The 19,570-nt window shown below is 38.8% G+C and overlaps 1 protein-coding gene across 19 annotated transcripts in view; it reads left to right on the forward strand.

Annotated features, from left to right (window-relative positions):
- The window catches only part of TBCK (TBC1 domain containing kinase), a 291,657-nt gene that overhangs the window by 136,275 nt on the left and 135,812 nt on the right, over window positions 1–19,570 (forward strand). For 10 of the 19 annotated variants that reach the window (XM_054253081.2, XM_054253088.2, XM_054253080.2 and 7 more), the window contains one exon: window positions 15,250–15,333. The exons of the other annotated variants lie outside the window; for them this stretch is intronic. In XM_054253081.2, the coding sequence (XP_054109056.1) occupies window positions 15,250–15,333 (84 nt within the window). The remainder of the gene's footprint in view (window positions 1–15,249; window positions 15,334–19,570) is intronic. 19 annotated transcript variants of the gene reach the window in all.

Genomic DNA, 19,570 nt, shown 5'->3' on the forward strand with positions numbered 1-19,570 from the left:
TTATCTGTTATTAATAACCTTCATTATAAATAGGTTTAATTTATCCAATTAATTATCCAATAAAAAGACATAGAATGGCTGAATGGACTAAAAAAAAAGGCTCAACTGTATGCTGTCTACAAGAAACTCTACCTTTGAAGACATGCAGAGACTAAAAGTGAAGGAATGAGAGAAGGTTTCATTCAAATGGAAAATACAGGAACAGCAGCAGCTCAGATAAAATAGAGTTTAATTAAATAATAGTTTATACAAAGATGAAAGAAGTCCATTATATAATCATAAAAGTCATTACAGCAAGAGGATATAACAATTATATATATACCCAAACAACACTGGAGCATCAAAATATAAAACAAATATTAATAAACCTAAGGGGGAGATTACTGCAGTGTTGTAACAGAAGGGGACTCAGCACTCACATCTAGCAATAGCGGGTCACCAGACGGAAAGTCAACACAAAAATACAGGAGTTAAACTGTACTCTAGTCCAAATAGACCTAACAGACATTTATAGAACATTTCATCCAACAGCTGAAGAATACACATTTTTCTCAAAAGCACATGGAACATTCTCCAGAATGGACCCTATGTTCACAAAACAAGTCTTACCAAATTTTTGAAAATCAAAAATATATCAAATATATTTTTAGATCACAATGGAATAAAACTAGAAATAATTAACAAAAAGAACATTAGAAACTACAAATTTATGGAAATTAAATGATGTGCTTCTGAACAACAAATGGGTCAATGAAGAAATTAGAAATGAAATTAAAGTATTGAGGTATTTTGTTAGGTTCTTTATTTGAAGTCTTTCTACATTAAAAAAGTAATAGAATAGCTTTCTACATTAAAAAAGTAGAAAGACTTCAAATAAAGAACCTAACAATATACCTCAAGGAAGCAGAAAAGCAAGAACAAACCAAAAATTGGTAGAAGGAAAGAAATAATAAAGAGCAGAGTAAAAATAAATTTTGGAACTAAGAAAGCAATACAAAAGATCAACAAAAGGAAAAGTTGGTTTTTGAAAAGATAAATCAGTAATCCTTTTGCTAGACTAATGAAAAAGAGAGCAGGCTCAAATCTTATGTAAACCGAGACACTTTATTACAGAATGCAGACAAATAATACCACAGAATTGCAAAGTATCGTTAGAGACTATTATTAACAAGTATATGCCAACAAGTTGGAAAACCTAGAATAGAGGAATAAATTTCTGGACACATTGAATTTAGCAGGATCAAACCATGAAGTATTAGAAAAGCTGAAAATATCAACAATTAATAACAAGATAAGGAGCCATAATAAATGTCTCCCATCAAAGAAGAGTTCAGCACTTGATGACTGTATTGCTGAAAGAACTAATACAAATTTTCTCAAATTCCCCAAAAACCAAAAATAAAGGGGAGGGCATACTTTCAAATTCATTCTAAATACCAATATTTCTGCAGAACATAGATGAAAAATTCTCAACAAAAATATAAGCAACAGAATTCAACAACACATTAAAAAATTCTTTCACCATGGTCAAGTGATATTCATCCCAGGAATTCAGTGATGATTAAACATATGCAAATCAGTAAACATGCTACATCACTTAAAAGGATCAAGAATAAAACCCAGAAGATGGCCAAATAGACACAACTCTGGTGTACAACACCCGGTGAGAGAGACACAGAAATCAAGAGATCTCCTAGCTCCAACCAAGGAACTAGGTGCATTTCAACAGGTCTGGTCAGAGGCTGAGCAAAGTCCAGGCAGAGCAGACCTAGGTGGACAGGGGTGCTGCTTCACCCACAAAGTGCATCTGGTGAGTTGGAGGCTCCCCCTCCGGCACCCCAGTCCAGATACAGCGCTTCCTCCAAACCCTCAGCAATACTCAGAACAGGGGATCTTTGCCAGTCAAGCGCTAGGAATTACAAACACAGAATTGAATAATAATCCAGGACAGTGTCCTGGATTGTTGCACAGATCTAAGCAAATGCATAAGCCCATAAGCCAACTGGGAGAGCCTGCAGACTGAGCTATCATGACCTCTCCCTGCCCAGAGACAGAGGGAGCTCAAAGCAGAGAGATGGTGCAGCCAGGCAGGTCCCCACCCTCGTCCATAAACCCCAGAGGGCTGAAGCACTAACTGTAGCAGGTTATGCAGCCAGTGCCTCAGTCTGAGCTGAACCCTGAATGATCCAGCTCTGTGAAGGAAAGGCACAACCCACCATTAAAGAGGTAGGACTAGGTTTCATGTTTTAACAAAGAACACCGGAAGCCTATGTAGCAATGGGATGGTGTTCTTGACCACCCAGCAGTGCCTTCAGGTCAGCGGAAGAGCCAGACCTAACCTCCCAGTGTAAACAAAAAAGACACAGGAAGCCTACCTAGCAACCTGAAGGAGTCCCTGGAAGCCCAGTAGCGCCTTGACAAACAGAGAAGTGACCTCATCAAACAGCTTCCTAAGATCAGAGCCAGGTAAATCCATGAAGATGGGGGAAAAACAGTGCATAAAAGATGAAACCATCAAAGACCAGAACGCCTGTTCTCCTTCAAGGGATCACAACTCATCAACATGGAAACAACATGACCAAGAAAGAGTGCAACAAATTGACAGAAACAAGCTTCAGATGGTGAGTAAAAACAAACATTTCTGAGCTAAAGGAACACGTTCTAACCCAATGGAAAGAAACTAAAAACCTTGAAAACAGGTTAGACGAAATGCTAACTAGAATAACCAACTTAGAGAAGAACATAAACGACTTGATGGAGTTGAAAAACACAGCACAACTAAGTGAAGCAAACACAAGTTTTAATACCTGAATCGATCAAGGGAAAAAAAGGATATCAGAGATTGAAGATCAACTCAATGAAATAAAAAGAGAAGGGAAGACAAGAGAAAAAAGAGTGAAAAGAAATGAACAAAGCCTCAAAGAAATATGGGATGTGTGCCAAGACCTAACTTCATCAGTGTACCTGAATGTGATGGGGAGAATGAATCCAAGCTGGAAAACACGCTCCAGTATATTATCCAGGAGAACATCCCTAGCCTAGGATGGCAGTCCAACATTCAAATCCAAGAAATACACCACAAAAATATTCCTCAAGCAGAACAACCCCAAGGCACATAATTGTCAGATTCAGCAGGGTTGAAATGAAGGAAAAAATGCTAAGGGCAGCCAGAGAGAAAGGACATGTCACCCACAGTGGGAAGCCAATCAGACTCACAGCAGATCTCTTAGCAGAAAACCTACAAGAGGGGGCGCCAATATCCAACATCCTTAAAGAAAAGAAAACTTTCAACCCAGAATCTCATATCCACCCAAACTAAGCTTCATAAATGAAGGAGAAATAAAATCCTTTACAGACAAGCAACTACTGAGAGATTTCATCACCACCAGACCTACCTTACAAGAGCTCCTGAAAGAAACACTAAACATGGAAAGGAACAAGTACCAGCCACTACAAAAGCACACCAAATGGCAAAGACTAAAAATGCAATGAAGAAACTGAGTCAACTAATGGGCAAGAAAACCAGCCAGTAACAAAATGGCAGAATCAAATTCACACATAACAATATTAACATTGAAGGTAAACAGGCTAAACATCCCAATCAAAAGACACAGACTGGCAAACTGGATAAAAAGTGAAGACTCATCAGTGTGCCATATTCAGGAAACCCATCTCACATACAAAGACACACATAGACTCAAAATAAAGGGATGGAAGGAGATTTATCAAACAAATGGAGAGTAAAAAAAAAAAAAAAAGCAGGGATTGCGGTCCTAGTCTCTGATAAAACGGACTTGAAACCAACAAAGATCAAAAGAGATAAAGAAGGGCATTACATAATGATAAAAGAATCAATCCAACAAGAAGAGCTAACTATTCTAAATATATACACACACAACACAGGAGCACCCAGATACATAAAGCAAGTTCTTAATGACCTAAAAGGATATTTAGACTCCCACACAATAGTGGCAGACTTCAACGCTCCACTGTCAATATTAGACAGATCAACGAGACTGAAAATTAACAAGGACATTCAGGACTTGAATGCAGAGCTGGACCAAGTGGACCTAAGAGACATATACAGAAAGCACCCGAAATCCACATAATACACATTCTTCTCAGCACCACCTCACACTTATTCTAAAATTGAACACATTGAGAAGCAAATCACTGCCCAGCAAATGCAGAAGAACAGAAATCAGAACAAACAGTTTAATCAGACCACAGCACAGATTAGAGCTCAGGATTAAGAAACTCACTCAAATCCGCACAGCTACTTGGAAACTGAACAACTTGCTTCTGAGTGTCGAATGGATAAACAATGAAATTAAGGTAGAAATAAAGATGTTCTTCAAAACCAATGAGAATGAAGACACAACTTACCGGAATCTCTGGGATGCATTTAAAGTAGTGTCTACAGGGAAATCTATAGCAATAAATGCCCACATGAGAAACAAGGAAAGATCTAAAATTGACACGCTATCATCAAAATTGAAAGAGCTAGAGGAGCAAGATGAAAAAACTCAAAAGCTAGCAGAAGACAAGAAATAACTAAGATCAGAGCCAAACTGAAGGAGATAGAGACACACAAAAAAAAACCCTTCAAAAAATCAGTAAATCCAGGAGCTGGTTTTTTGAAAAGATCAACAAATAGACCACTAGCCAGACTAATAAAACAGAAAAGAGAGAAGAATCAAGTAGATGCAGTAAAAAAATGATAAGGGGGCTATCACCACTGATTCCACAGAAATACAAATGAACATTAGAGATGACTACAAATAGCTCTATGCACATAAACCAGTAAACCTGGAAGAAATGGATCAATTCCTGGAGACTTGCACTCTACAAGACTAAACCAGGAAGAAGTTGAAACCCTGAATAGACCAATAACAAGGGCCAAAGTTGAGGCAGCAATCAATAACCTACCAACCAAAAAAGTCCAGGTCCAGATGGGTTTACAGCTGAATTCTGCCAAACGTATAAAGGGGAGCTGGGTCCATTCCTTCTGGAACTATACCAGACAATACCAAAAGAGGAAATCCTCCCTAACTCATTGTATGAGACCAACATCATTCTGATACCAAAACCAGACAGAGACTCAACAAGAAAAGAAAATTTCAGGCCAATATCCATGATCAACATCCGTGCAAAAATCTTCAATAAAATATTGGCAAACCAAATGCAACAGCACATCACAAGGCTTATTCATCACAATCAAGTAGGCTTCATCCCAAGGATGCAAAGCTGGTTCAATATATGCAAGTCCATAAACATAATCCATCTCATAAACAGACCCAAAGATGAAACCCTTGTGATAATCTCAATAGATGCAGAAAAGGCCTTCAACAAAATTCAACAGCTCTTCATGCTAAAAACTCTCAATAAACTAGGTATTGACAACATATCATAAAATAATAAAAGCTACTTATGACAAACCTACAGCCAATATCATACTGAATGGGCAAAAGCTGGAAGAATTCCCTTTGAAATCCTGCATGGGTCAAGGATGCCCTCTCTCACCACTCCTATTCAATATAGTACTGGAAGTTCTAGCCAGAGCAATCAGGCAAGAAGAAGAAATAAAGGGTATTCAAATAGGAAATGAGGAAGTCAAATTGTCTCTATTTGCAGACGACATGATAGTATACCTAGAAGACCCTATTGCCTCAGCCCAAAATCTTTTGAAACTGATCAGCATCTTCAGCAAATTCTCAGGATACAAAATCAATGTGCAGAAATCACAAGCATTCCTGTATACCAACAACAGACAGTGAGCCAAATCAAGAGCAAACTCCCATTCACAATGGCTACAAAGAGAATAAAATACCAACGAATACAACTAACAAAGGATGTAAAGGACCTCTTCAAGGAGAACTACAAACCACTGCTCAACAAAATAAGAGAGGACACTGACAGATGGAAAAACATTCCATGCTCATGGTTAGGTAGAATCAATATCGTGAAAATGGCCATACTACCCAAAGTAATTTATAGGTTCAATACTATCTTCATCAAGCTACCAATGACCTTCTTCACAGAACTGGAAGAAACGACTTTAAACTTCATATGGAACAACAAGAGAGCCCATATAGCCAATCAATCCTAAGCAAAAAAAAAAAAAAGCTGGAGGCATCATGCTGCCAGACTTCAAACTATACTACAAGTCAACAGTAATCAAAACAGCATGGTACTGGTACCAAAACGGAGACATAGACCAATGGAACAGAACAGAGGCCTTGGAAGCAACACCACACATCTATAACCATCTGATCTTTGACAAACTTGACAAAAACAAGCAACAAAGAAAGGACTCCATGTTTAATAAATGGTTTTAGGAAAACTGGCTAGCAATGTGTAGAAAGCAGAAACTGGATGCGTTCCTGTCACCTTACATTAAAATTAGCTGCAGATGGATTAAAGATTTAAACATGACACCATAAAAACTCCAGATGAAAATGTAGGCAAAACCATCCAGGACATAGGCATAGCAAAGGACTTCATGATTAAAACACCAAAGGCAATGACAACAAAAGCCAAGATAGACAAATGGGATCTGATTAAACTTCAGGACTTCTGTACAGCAACAGAAACCATCACTAGAGTGAACCGGCAACCAGCAGAATGGGAAAATTTTTTTGCAATCTACCCATCTGACAAAGAGCTAATATTCGGAATATACAAAGAACTAAAACAGATATACAAGGAAAAAACAAACCCATTCAAAAATGGGAAAATAATATGAACAGATACTTTTCAAAAGAAGACATATATGAGGCCAAAAAACATGAAAAAATTTCATCATCACTGGTCATTAGAGAAATGCAAATCAAAACCACATTGAGGTATCATCTCATGCCAGTTAGAATGGCACTCATTTAAGATCTGGAGAAAACAGATGCTGGAGATGATGTGGAGAAATAGGAACACTCTTACACAGTTAGTGGGAGTGTAAATTAGTTCAACCATTGAAGACAGTGTGGTGATTTCTCAAAGATCTAGATATAGAAATTTTATTTGACCCAGCAATCCGATTACTGGTTATATACCCAAAGGACTATAAATTGTTCTGGTTATAAAGTCACATGAACACATATGTTTATTGCAGCCCTGTGTACAATAGCGAAGTCCTGGAACCAACCCAGATGCCTATCAATGATAGACTGGACAAAGAAAATGTGGCACATATACACCATGGAATACTACACAGCAATAAAAAACAATGAGTTCATGTCCTTTGTAGGGACTTGGATGACTCTGGAAAACATAATTCTCAGCAAACTGACACAAGAACAGAAAACCAAAGACCGCACGTTCTCACTCATAGGCGAGTGTTGAACAATGAGTACATGTGGACTCAGGGAGAGGAGCATCACACACTCGGGCCAGTGGAGGGGGAAGGTTCTATGGGAGGGACAGTAGGGTGTGGGAAGGGTGGGGAGGGATAACCTGGGAAGAAATGCCAGATATAGATAAAGGGGTAATAGAGGCAGCAAATCACCTGGTTATGTATGCCCCTGTGCAACAACCCTGCATGACCTGCACATGTAACCCAGAACCTAAGGTTGAAAAAAAAAAATCATACACAAAACCCAATAGATATAACAAATATGTAATGAAATATGAAATAAAAGAATAAAACCCATATGATTATTTCCATCGATGCTAGAAAAATATTTGATAAAATTCAACATTCCTTCAAGATAAAAATTCTCAACCAACTAAGTATAGGAAGACCACACCTCAAAGCAATAAAGACTGTATGTGACAAACCCACAGCTACTGTATACAGAAAAACTGAAAAAATTTTCCTCTAAAATCTAGAAGAAAAATATATTTACTTTCACTACTTTTATTTGACAAAGTACTGAAAATTGTAGACAGCAATTAAGAAACAGAAAAAATTAAATACATTCAATTGCAAAGAACTCAAATTATCCTTTTCACAGATGACATGACCTTGTATTTGGAAAACCCTGAAGACTTCACCAAAAAACTGCTAGAAAAGCTTTGCGAATTCAGTAAATTGGGATACAAAATCAACATGTAAAAATCGTACACCAACATGTGAACAATCTGAAAAAGAAATCAAGAAAGCAGTTCTGCTTAAATTAGCTACAAATAGAATAAAATACATAGGATCAAATTTAAATAAGAGAGATCTCTGCATGAATACAATAAAACACTAATGAAAGAAATTACACAGGGTACCAAAAAATGGAAAGTTATCACATACTTATAGATTAGAAGAATTAGTAATGTTAACATGTCGATTCCACCAAAAATTATCTAAAATTCAATGTAATTTCTATCAAAATACCAATGACAGTCTTCCCAGAATTAGAGAAAATAATCCTAAAATTTGTATGGAACCACAGAAAACCCCAAGTAGCAAAAGCAATCGTGAGCAAAAAGGCGAAAGCTAGAGGCCTCACACTACTTCCCAAATACACTACAGAGCTGTAGTAACCAAAACAGCATTGTACTGCCATAAAAACTGACAAATACACCAATGAAATGGAATAGAGAACTCAGACATAAACTGACACATTTACAGCCAACTTATTTTTGACAAAGGTGCCAAGAATTTACATTGAGGAAAAAGACAGTTTTCTTTTTTAAATTAATGATGATGGGAAAACTGTATCTCTTTATGCAGACTAATGAAACTAGACCCCATCTCTCACCATATACAAAAATTAAATCAAAATGTATTAAAGACTTAAATGTAAGACATGAAAAACTAGACCCAATTGGGGAAATGCCTCGCAACATTGATCTCGGCAAAGATTTTTGAGGTTAGACCTCAAAAACATAGGCAACCAAAGCAAAAGTAGACAAACAGAATTAAGTAAAGCTAAAATATGTCACAGCAGACAATCAACAGAGTAAAGAAACAACCTACAGAATGGGAGAAATGTGCAAACTCTTCATCCAACAAAGGATTAGTAAGCAGAGTATATAAAGAAGTCAAATCACTGCCTAAACCAATCCTATTTAAAAAACGGGCAGATGTGGAACCCAGGTTTGAAGATATCGGTGAATGCGCAGAGAGGCTGAGTCAGGGCCACATTTCCAGACGGATTTTTGTTGCCCACAGAACGGGGAAATTCCCAGGTATAAAAGAGACGTGGGACGCCAGGCAGAGGTTTTGGCTGGTGCAGCTGGCAGCCAGTGCGGCGGTGGCCCGCGCTGTAGTGCAGCGGCACTACACAGCGCACCTCACAAAGTGCACTGGTCCGGGTGCCCTGTTAAACGGCAACCTGAGATTTGAGAGGGCTGAACTTGAGACTGAACGGGAATTGGACAGTGAGCCAGCCCAGGAGATTCCAGGGACACAGTGTTTGGGGTAGCGCAGTGGGACAAACAAAACGGCGATTCCAAACGCTCCCGTTGGAGACTCTCTGAGGGCGTAGCTCCATGTGGGAGGGGCGTTCGCCATTACTGAGGCAATCCGACCCTACTGAGGTACAGGCCCATTGCTGACGCAGCCTGCCGTTGCCGAGGCAACCCGCAACAACAGAGTGACTCTGCCACAGGGTGTAGCCTGTGGCAGCAGGGCAGAGACCACAGCAGAAGGGCAGAGCCTGCAGCAACAGGGCAAACCTCACACCTGCAGGGCGGAGCCTCGGCAGGCAAATAGTGACTAGACTGCCTCCTAGCTGGGCAGGACAGCAAAACGGACACTCAAAAATAAAGCCCCAACCCCTCGAGACAGAGTATCTGAGAAAAAAAGGGTTTTTTTATGAGTTCTGTTGCAGTAGAATTAAACATAACAGCCTAACAGCCCTGAATGAACAACAGAGCTCACAGCTCAGCACTTGAGCTCCGATAAAGTACAGACTGTCTCGTCAAGCAGCTCCCTGACCCCTCTATATCCAAAAGACTGACATTTGGCAGGCATTATTCTGGGACAAAGAAAGCAGAAAAACTGGTAGCATCCCTTACTGTTCTGCAGCTGCTATAGGTGCACCCCAGACAAGCAGGGCCTGGAGTGGACCTCAGCAGTCATACAGCGAAGGGGCTAGACTGGTAGAAGGAAAACCAAGTAACAGAAATACTTCATCATCAACAATCTGGGTGTCCATTCAGAGACCCAACTGAAAAGTCAGCAACTACACAGACAGGTGGATAAATCCACAAAGATGGGAAGAAACCAGCGCAAAAAGGAGGAAAACACCCGAAACCAGAACACCTCGCCTCCTAGAAAGGACCAAAACTCCTCACCAGCAAGGGAACAAAGCTGGACGGAGAACAACTGTGACGAAATGACAGAATTAGACTTCAGAAGGTGGATAATGAGAAACTTTTGTGAGCTAAAAGAACATGTTTTAAATCAATGCAAAGAAACTAAGAACCTTGAAAAAAGAAATGAAAAAAGATTCGAGGAAATGATAACAAGAATGGATAACTTAGAGAGGAATATGAATGAATTAAAGGAGCTGAAAAACAATACGAGAACTTCGCAAAGCATGCACAAGTTTCAATAGCCGAATTGACCAAGCAGAAGAAAGAATATCAGAAGTCGAAGATCAACTCAATGAAATAAAACGAGAAACCAAGATCAGACAAAAAAGCGCAAAAAGAAATGAACAAAGTCTCCAAGAAATGTGGGACTATGTGAAGAGACCTAACCTACATTTGATAGGTGTACCAGAAGGGGACGAAGAGAATGAATCCAAGCTGGAAAATACTCTTCAGGACATTATCCAGGAAAATTTCCCCCACCTAGCAAGACAGACCAGCACTCAAATGCAGGAAATACAGAGAACACCACAAAGATATTCCGAAGAAGAGCAACCCCAAGGCACAGATTCAACAGGGTTGAAATAAAGGAGAAAATACTAAGGGTAGCCAGAGAGAAAGGTCGGGTCACCCACAAAGGGAAGCCCATCAGACTCACAGCAGATCTCTCGGCAGAAACACTACAAGCCAGAAGAGAGTGGGGGCTAATATTCAACATCCTTAAAGAAAAGAACTTTCAACCCAGAATTTCATATCCAGCCAAACTGAGCTTCAGAAGTGAAGGAAAAATAAAATCCTTTGCGAACAAGCAAGTACTCAGAGATTTTGTCACCACCAGGCCTGCTTTACAAGAGCTCCTGAAAGAGGCACTACACATAGAGAGGAACAACCAGTACCAGCCATTCCAAAATCACACTACATGCTAAAGAGCATCAACATAATGAAGAATCTGCAACAACTAATGGGCAAAACAGCCAGCTAGCATCAAAATGGCAGTATCACATTCACACATAACAATATTAACCCTAAATGTAAATGGACTAAATGAACCAATCAAAAGACACAGACTGGCAAATTGGATAAAAATCCAAAACCCATCAGTGTGCTGTATCCAGGAAACCCAACTCACATGCAAGGATACACAAAGGCTCAAAATAAAGGGTTGGAAGAAGATTTACCAAGCAAATGGAGAGCAAAAAAAAGCAGGAGTTGCAATTCTCATTTCTGTTAAAATAGACTTTAAAGCAAGCAAAAGTGACAAAGAAGGCCATTACATAATGGTAAAAGGATCAATACAACAAGAAGAGCTATCGATCCTAAACATATATGGACCCAATACAGGAGCAGCCAGATACATAAGGAAAGTTCTTTTTTTTTTTTTTTTTTTGAGATGGAGTTTCGCCCTTGTTACCCAGTCTGGAGTGCAATGGCGCGATCTCGGCTCACCACAACCTCCGCCTCCTGGGTTCAGGCAATTCTTCTGTCTCAGCCACCCGAGTAGCTGGGATTACAGGCATGCACCACCATGACCAGCTAATTTTTGTATTTTTAGTAGAGACGGGGTTTCACCATGTTGACCAGGATGGTCTCAATCTCTTGACCTCGTGATCCACCCGCCTCGACCTCCCAATGTGCTGGGATTACAGGCATGAGCCACCGCGCCCGGCCCATAAGGAAAGTTCTTAATGACCTACAAAGAGACTTAGACTCCCACACAGTAATACTGGGAGACTTTAACACTCCACTGTCAATAATACACAGTTCAACCAGACAGAAAATCAACAAGGATATCCAGGGCTTGAACTCAGACCTGGAGGAAGCAAACCTGATAGACATTTACAAAACTCTCCACCCCAAATCCACAGAATATACATTCTTCTCAGCACCACATCATACCTACTCTAAACTTGACCACATAATTGGAAGTAAAGCACTGCTCAGCAAATGCAAAACAACTGAAATCATAACAAACAGCCTCTCAGACGATAGTGCAATCAAGTTAGAACTCAGAAACCAACCCAGAATCGCACAGCTTCATGGAAACTGAACAACTGGCTCTTGAATGTTGACTGTATAAACAATGAACTGAAGGCAGAAACAAAGTTCTTCGAAACCAATGAGAACGAAGATACAACATGCCAGAATCTCTGGGACACATTTGAAGCAGTCTCTAGAGGAAAGTATATAGCAATAAGTGCCCATATGAGGAGAATGGAGAGATCCAAAATTGACACCCTATCATCAAAATTGAAAGAGCTAGAGGTGCAAGATCAAAAAACTCAAAACCCAGCAGAAGACAAGAAAGAACTAAGATCAGAGCTGAACTGAAGGAGATTGAGACACAAAAAACCCTCCAAAAAATCAATAAATCCAAGTGCTGGTTTTTTGAAAAGATCAACAAAATAGACAGACTACTAGCCAGACTGATTAAAAAGAAAAGAGAGAACAACCAAATAGATGCAATAAAAAATGATAAAGGGGAAATCACCACAGATTCCACAGAAATTCAAACCATCATCAGAGAATATTACAAACAACTCTATGCACATAAACTAGTAAACCTGGAAGAAATGGATAAATTCCTGGACTCCTGTGTCCTCCCAAGCCTAAACCAGGAGGAAGCTGAAACTATGAATAGACCAATAACAAGGTCAGAAGTCAAGGCAGCAATTAAGAGCCTACCACACAAAAAAAAGCTTAGGTCCAGCCGAATTCTACTAGACACACAAAGAGGAGCTGGTACCATTCCTTCTGAAACTATTCCAAATAATCCAAAAAGAGGGAATCCTTCCCAAATCATTTTATGAGACCAACATCATCCTGTTACCAAAACCCGGCAGAGACCCAACAAGAAAAGAAAACTTCAGGCCAATATCCATGATGCATATAGATGCAAAAATCTTCAATAAAATATTGGTAAGCCGATTACAACAGCAAATCAAATAACTTATTCATCATGATCAAGTAGGATTTATCCCGGGGATGCAAGGCTGGTTCAACATACACAAGTCTATAAACGTAATTCACCACATAAACAGAACCAAAAACAAAAACCATATGATTATCTCAATTGATGCAGAGAAGGCATTTGACAAAATTCAACAGCCCTTTATGCTAAAATCCGTCAATAAACTCAGTATCGATGGAACGTATCTCAAAGTAATAAAAGCTATTTATGACAGACCAACAGCCAATATCATACTTAATGGTCAAACACTGGAAGCATTCGTTTTGAAATTCGGCACTAGACAAGGATGCCCTCTTTCACCACTCCTATTCAATATAGTACTGGAAGTTTTAGCCATAGCAATCAGGCAAGAAAATGAAATAAAGGGTATTCAAATAGGAAAGGTGGAAGCCAAATTGTCTCTATTTGCAGATGACATGATAGTATACCTAGAAGACCCTATCGCCTCAGCCCAAAAACTCCTGAAACTGATAAGCAACTTCAGCAAAGTCTCAGGATATAAAATCAATGTGCAAAAATCACAAGCATTCGTCTACACCAATAACAGACTTAAAGCCAAATCAAGAACGAACTGCCATTCACAATTGTTACAAAAAGAATAAAATACCTTGGAATACAACTCACAAGGAACGTAAGGGACCTCTTCAAGGAAAACTACAAACCACTGCTCAACGAAATCAGAGAGAACACAAACAGATGGAGAAACATTCCATGTTAATGGTTAGGAATAATTAATATGGTGAAAATGGCTATACTGCCCAAAGTAATTTACAGAATTAACTCTATCTCCATCAAGCTACCATTGACTTTCTTCACAGAACTGGAAAAAACCACCATGAACTTCATATGGAACCAAAAGAGAGCCCGCATAGCCAAGTCAATTCTAAGCAAAAAGAACACAGCGGGGGGCATCACACTACCGGATTTCAAACTATACTACAAGGCTACAGTAATCAAAACAGCATGGTACTGGTACCAAAACAGAGATATAGAACAACGGAACAAAACAGAGGCATGGGAGGCAACACAACATATCTACAAGCATACAATCTTTGATAAACCTGACAAAAACAAGCAATGGGGAAAGGTTTCCCTGTTTAACAAATGGTGTTGGGAAAACTGGCTAGTCATGTGCAGAAAGCAGAAACTGGACCCCTTTCTGACACCTTACACTAAAATTAACTCCAGATGGATTAAAGACTTAATCATAAGACCTGGCACCATAAAAACCCTAGAAGGAAATCTAGGCAAAACCATCCAGGACATAGGAGTAGGCAAGGACTTCATGAACAAAACACCAAAAGCATTGGCAACAAAAGCCAAAATAGACAAATGGGACCTAATGAAACTCCACAGCTTCTTTCTGGCAAAAGAAACAGTCACTAGAGTGAGTCGTCAACCAACAGAATGGGAAAAAATGTTTGCAGTTTACCCATCTGACAAAAGGCTGATACCCAGAATTCACAAAGAACTCAAACAGATTTACAGGAAAAAAACAAACAAGCCCATCCAAAATTGGGTAAAGGATATGAACAGACACTTTACAAAAGAAGACATATATGAGGCCAACAATCATATGAAAAATTGCTCATCGTCACTAGTCATCAGAGAGATGCAAATCAAAACCACATTGAGATACCATCTCACGCCAGTTAGAATGGCGATCATTAAAAAATCTGGAGACAACAGATGCTGGAGAGGATGTGGAGAAAAAGGAACACTTTTACACTGTTGGTGGGAGTGTAAATTAGTTCAACCATTGTGGAAGACAGTGTGGCGATTCCTTAAGGCTTTAGAAATAGAAATTCCATTTGACCCAGCAATCCCATTACTGGGCATATATCCAAAGGACTATAAATCGTTCTACTATAAGGACACATGCACACGAATGTTCATTGCAGTACTGTTTACAATAGCAAAGACCTGGAATCAACCCAAATGCCCATTGATGATAGACTGGATTGGGAAAATGTGGCACATATACACCATGGAATATTATGCAGCCATCGGAAATGATGAGTTTTTGTCATTTGTAGGGACATGGATGAATCTGGAGAACATCATTCTCAGCAAACTGACGCAAGAACAGAAAATGAAACACCGCATATTCTCACTTATAGGTGGGTGATGAAGAATGAGAACACATGGACACAGGGAGGGGAGTACTAAACACTGGGGTGTATTGGAGGGAAAAGGGGAGGGCCAGGGGGAGTGGGTGGTGGGGAGGGATAGCCTGGGGAGAAATGTCAAATGTGGGTGAAGGGGAGAAAGGAAGCAAAACACACTGCCATGTGTGTACTTATGCAACTGTCTTGCATGTTCTGCATATGTGCCCCAAAACCTAAAATGCAATACAAAATTTAATAAATAAATAAATAAATAAAAATTTGCTTCATGAAAAAAAAAAAAAAACGGGCCGATGATCTGAACAGATGTTTTTGAAAAAGAGACAGAGATGTGATGGTGTGTGCTTGTAGTTCCAAGCATTCAGGATGCTGTAATAAAAATCACTTGAGCTCAGACGTTTGAGACTTTCATAAGTCATAGTCTATGATCATGTCTGTAGCCATTACACTGTAATTTGGGTCACTTAGTGAGATTATGTCTTCATAAAAAAAATAAATAAAATTAAAAAATAAAAACCTTACAAATGGCCAACAAGTATATGAAAAAGTACTAATTATGAGAGAAATGCAAATCAAAATCATAGTAAAATTTTATCTCATGTTAATATAAAAGGCTTTATCAAGAAGACAAAAATAGTAGATGGTGGAGAAAGTGGAATGATCATACACTTTTGATGGGAGCATAAATTACTATAGCCTTTATGAAAAACAGCATGGATATTCCTCAAAAAAGTATAAATAGATGTATTGTGAGATTCAGCATTCCCACTTGCTGGATATATATCCAAAAGAAAGGGAATCGGGATATAGCAGAGATGTCTACACTCCCATGTTTATTGCAGCACTATTCACAATAGCCAACATACAGAATCAACCTAAGTGTCTATCAATAAATGAATGCGTAAAAATGTTCATAAAAACACAGTGAATTACCATTCAGCCATAAAAGGCAGTGAAATCCTGTCATTTGTAGCCACATGGATGGAATTGGAGGTCATCAAATTAAGTGAAATAAGCCAGGCACAGAAAGACATATCTCATATTCACAGTATCACGTATTCTCACTCATCCATGGGAAACTATATAAATTAAAGTTGATGATAGAATGATAGTTGCTGGAGGCTGAGAAGAATGGGCTGGGGTATGGAGATGAAGAGAGACTCATTAATGGATACAAAAATACAGTTAGACCGAAGGAGTAAGTTCTGGTTTTCGATAGATAGCATAGTAGGATGATTATAGTTAACAATAATTTGTTGTATATTTCAAAATAGCTAGATTTGAAATGTTCCCAACATAACAAAATAAATAGTTGAATTGACAGATGTTCTAATTACCCTGTTTTGATCATTAATTACACATTGTTTGCATATAGCAAAATGTCACTTGTATCCCATATTTAATACATAAAATATGTATAATTTTTATGTATTAATTTTTCTTTTTTCATTTTAATATATAAAATTGTACATATTTATGTATTAATTTTTTTTAAAGTAAAGTAGGCAGAAGAAAATTAAGCCATGTTTATGTTTTGTTCAAGTCTTTATAGCCCAAGGTTGAACCCTAGTCAAGATAGGGCTGTAAGGAGCCTGGCTAGACTTTGGTCAAGGAGAGCATCTTTGTCAGTACCCAGAAGTTATTTCAAATCACGAAAATATATCCCACTAAACCAAAGTAAATATATTCAGCTTTCTCTTAGTTATATCTAGAGCATGCACAGCCACTCTAATGTTCCCAATACCAAGGAAGTGTAATGGACATAATGTTGGTGTAGAGAGAGGCAGCATTCTTCATTGCTCTTTTTTTTTTTTTATTGTGCTTTGGGATCTAGGGTACATGTGCACATCCTGCATCCTGTAGGATTATTGCATAGCTACATAAATGCCATGGTGGTTTGCTGTCTCCATCACCCCATTCCCCCGCCCACTGCCTACATCAGGCATTTCTCCCGTGTTACTCCTCCCAATTCTCCCCGCTCCACCTCCCCGCCGCTGTCCTTCATCTCCACCGCCCCACCTAGCCCAGTGAGTGTTGTTCTCTTCCCTGTGCGGAAGTGTTTGCATTGTTCATCACTTGCCTGTGAGTTAAAACATGTGGTGTTTGGTTTTCTGTTTTTGTGTCAGTTTGCTGAGAATGATGGTTTCTAGATTCATCTATGTCTCTACAAAGGACACCAACTCGTTTTTTATGGCTGCAGAGTATTCCGTGGTGTATATATGTTACATTTTCTTTGTCCAGTCTGTCATTGATGGACATTTGGGTTGGTTCCACATCTTTGCTATTGTAAACAGCACTGCAGGGAACATACGTGTGCATGTGTCTTTATAATAGAACTATTTATAATTTTTTTGGTATATACCCAGTAATGGGATTGCTGGGTCAAATGGAATTTCTATTTGTAGACCCTTGAGGAATCGCCACACTGTCTTTCATAATGGTTGAACCAATTTACACTCCCACCAGCAGTGTAAACGTGTTCCTTTTTCTCCACATCATCTCCAGCATCAGTTGTCTCCAGATTTTTTAATGATCACCATTCTAACTGGCGTGAGATGGTATCTCAGTGTGGTTTTGATTTGCATTTGTCTAATGACCAGTGATGATGAGTATTTCTTCGTATGTTTGTTGGCTGCATATACATCTTCTTTTGAAGTGTCTGTTCACATCCTTTGCGCACTTTTGAATGGGTTTGTTTGCATTTTTTTTGTAAATCTGCTTTAGTTCTTTGTGGATTCTGGATATTAGCCCTTTGTCACATGGGTAGATTGCAAAAAAATGTTCCCATTCTGTTGGTTGCCAGTTCACTCTAATGATAGTTTAGTTTGCTGTGGAGAAGCTTTTAAGTTTAATTGGATCTCATTTGTCTATTTTGGCTTTTGTTGCCATTGCTTTTGGTGTTTTAATCATGAAGTCCTTGCCTATGCCTATGTCCTGAATGGTATTGCCTAGGGTTTCTTCTAGGGTTTTTATGGTGTTAGTTCTTATGTTTAAATATTTAATCCATCTGGAGTTAATTTTTGTAGAAGGTGTAAGGAAGGGGTCCAGTTTCAGCTTTCTGCATATGGCTAGGCATTTTCCCCAGAACCATTTATTAAATAGGGAATCCTTTCCCCATTGCTTGTTTTTGTCAGGTTTGTCAAAGATCAGATGGTTGTAGATGTGTGGTGTCATTTCTGAGGCCTCTATTCTGTTTCATTGGTCTATATCTCTGTATTGGTACCAGTACCATGCTGTTTTGATTACTGTAGCCTTGTAGTATAGTTTGAAGTCAGGTAGCATGATGTCTCCAGCTTTGTTCTTTTTGCTTAGGATTGTCTTGGCTACGCGGGCTCTCTTTTGGTTCCATATGAAGTTTAAAGTGGTAGTGGTATGAAGTTCTAGTTCTGTGGAGAAGATCAGTGGTAGCTTGATGGGAATAGCATTGAATGTATACGTTACTTGGGACAGTATGGCCATTTTCACTATATTGAGTCTTCCTAACGATGATCGTGGAATGTTTTTCCATTTATTTATCTCCTCTCTTATTTCCTTGAGCAGTGGTTTGTAGTTCTCCTTAAATAAATATTTTTAGTCCTTTGTTAGGCATATTCCTAGGGTTTTTTCTTCTCTTTGCAGCAGTTGTAAATGGGAGTTCGCTCATGATTTAGCTCTCTGTTTTTCTGTTGTTGGTGTACAGGAATGCTTGTGATTCCTGCACATTGATTTTGTATCCTGAGACTTTGCCAAAGTTGCCTATCAGCTTGAGAAGGTTTGGGGCTAAGACGATGGGGTCTTGTAAATATACAATCATGTCTTCTGCAAATAGGGACAATTTGATGTCTCCTTTTCCTAATTGAATGCTCTTTATTTCTTTTTCTTGCCTAATTCCTCTGGCTAGAAATTCCAATACTATATTGAATAGGAGTGGTGAGAAAGGGCATCCTTGTGTAGTGCCAGTTTTTAAAGGGAATGATTCCAGTTTTTGCCCATTCAGTATGATATTGGCTGTGGGTTTGTCATAAATAGCTTTTCTTATTGTGAGATAAATTCCATCGATATCTAGTTTATTGAGAGCTTTTAGCATACAGAGCTGTTGAATTTTGTCAAAGGCCTACTCTGCGTCTATTGAGATAATCATGTGATTTTTGTCTTTGGTTCTGTTTATGTGGTGGATTATGTTTATAGATTTGTGTATGTTGAACCAGCCTTGCATCCCCGGGATGAAGCCTACTTGATCATGGTGAATACG

The sequence above is a fragment of the Callithrix jacchus genome, chromosome 3, assembly GCF_049354715.1.
Source record: "Callithrix jacchus isolate 240 chromosome 3, calJac240_pri, whole genome shotgun sequence".
NCBI classification, from domain to species: Eukaryota; Metazoa; Chordata; class Mammalia; order Primates; family Cebidae; genus Callithrix; species Callithrix jacchus.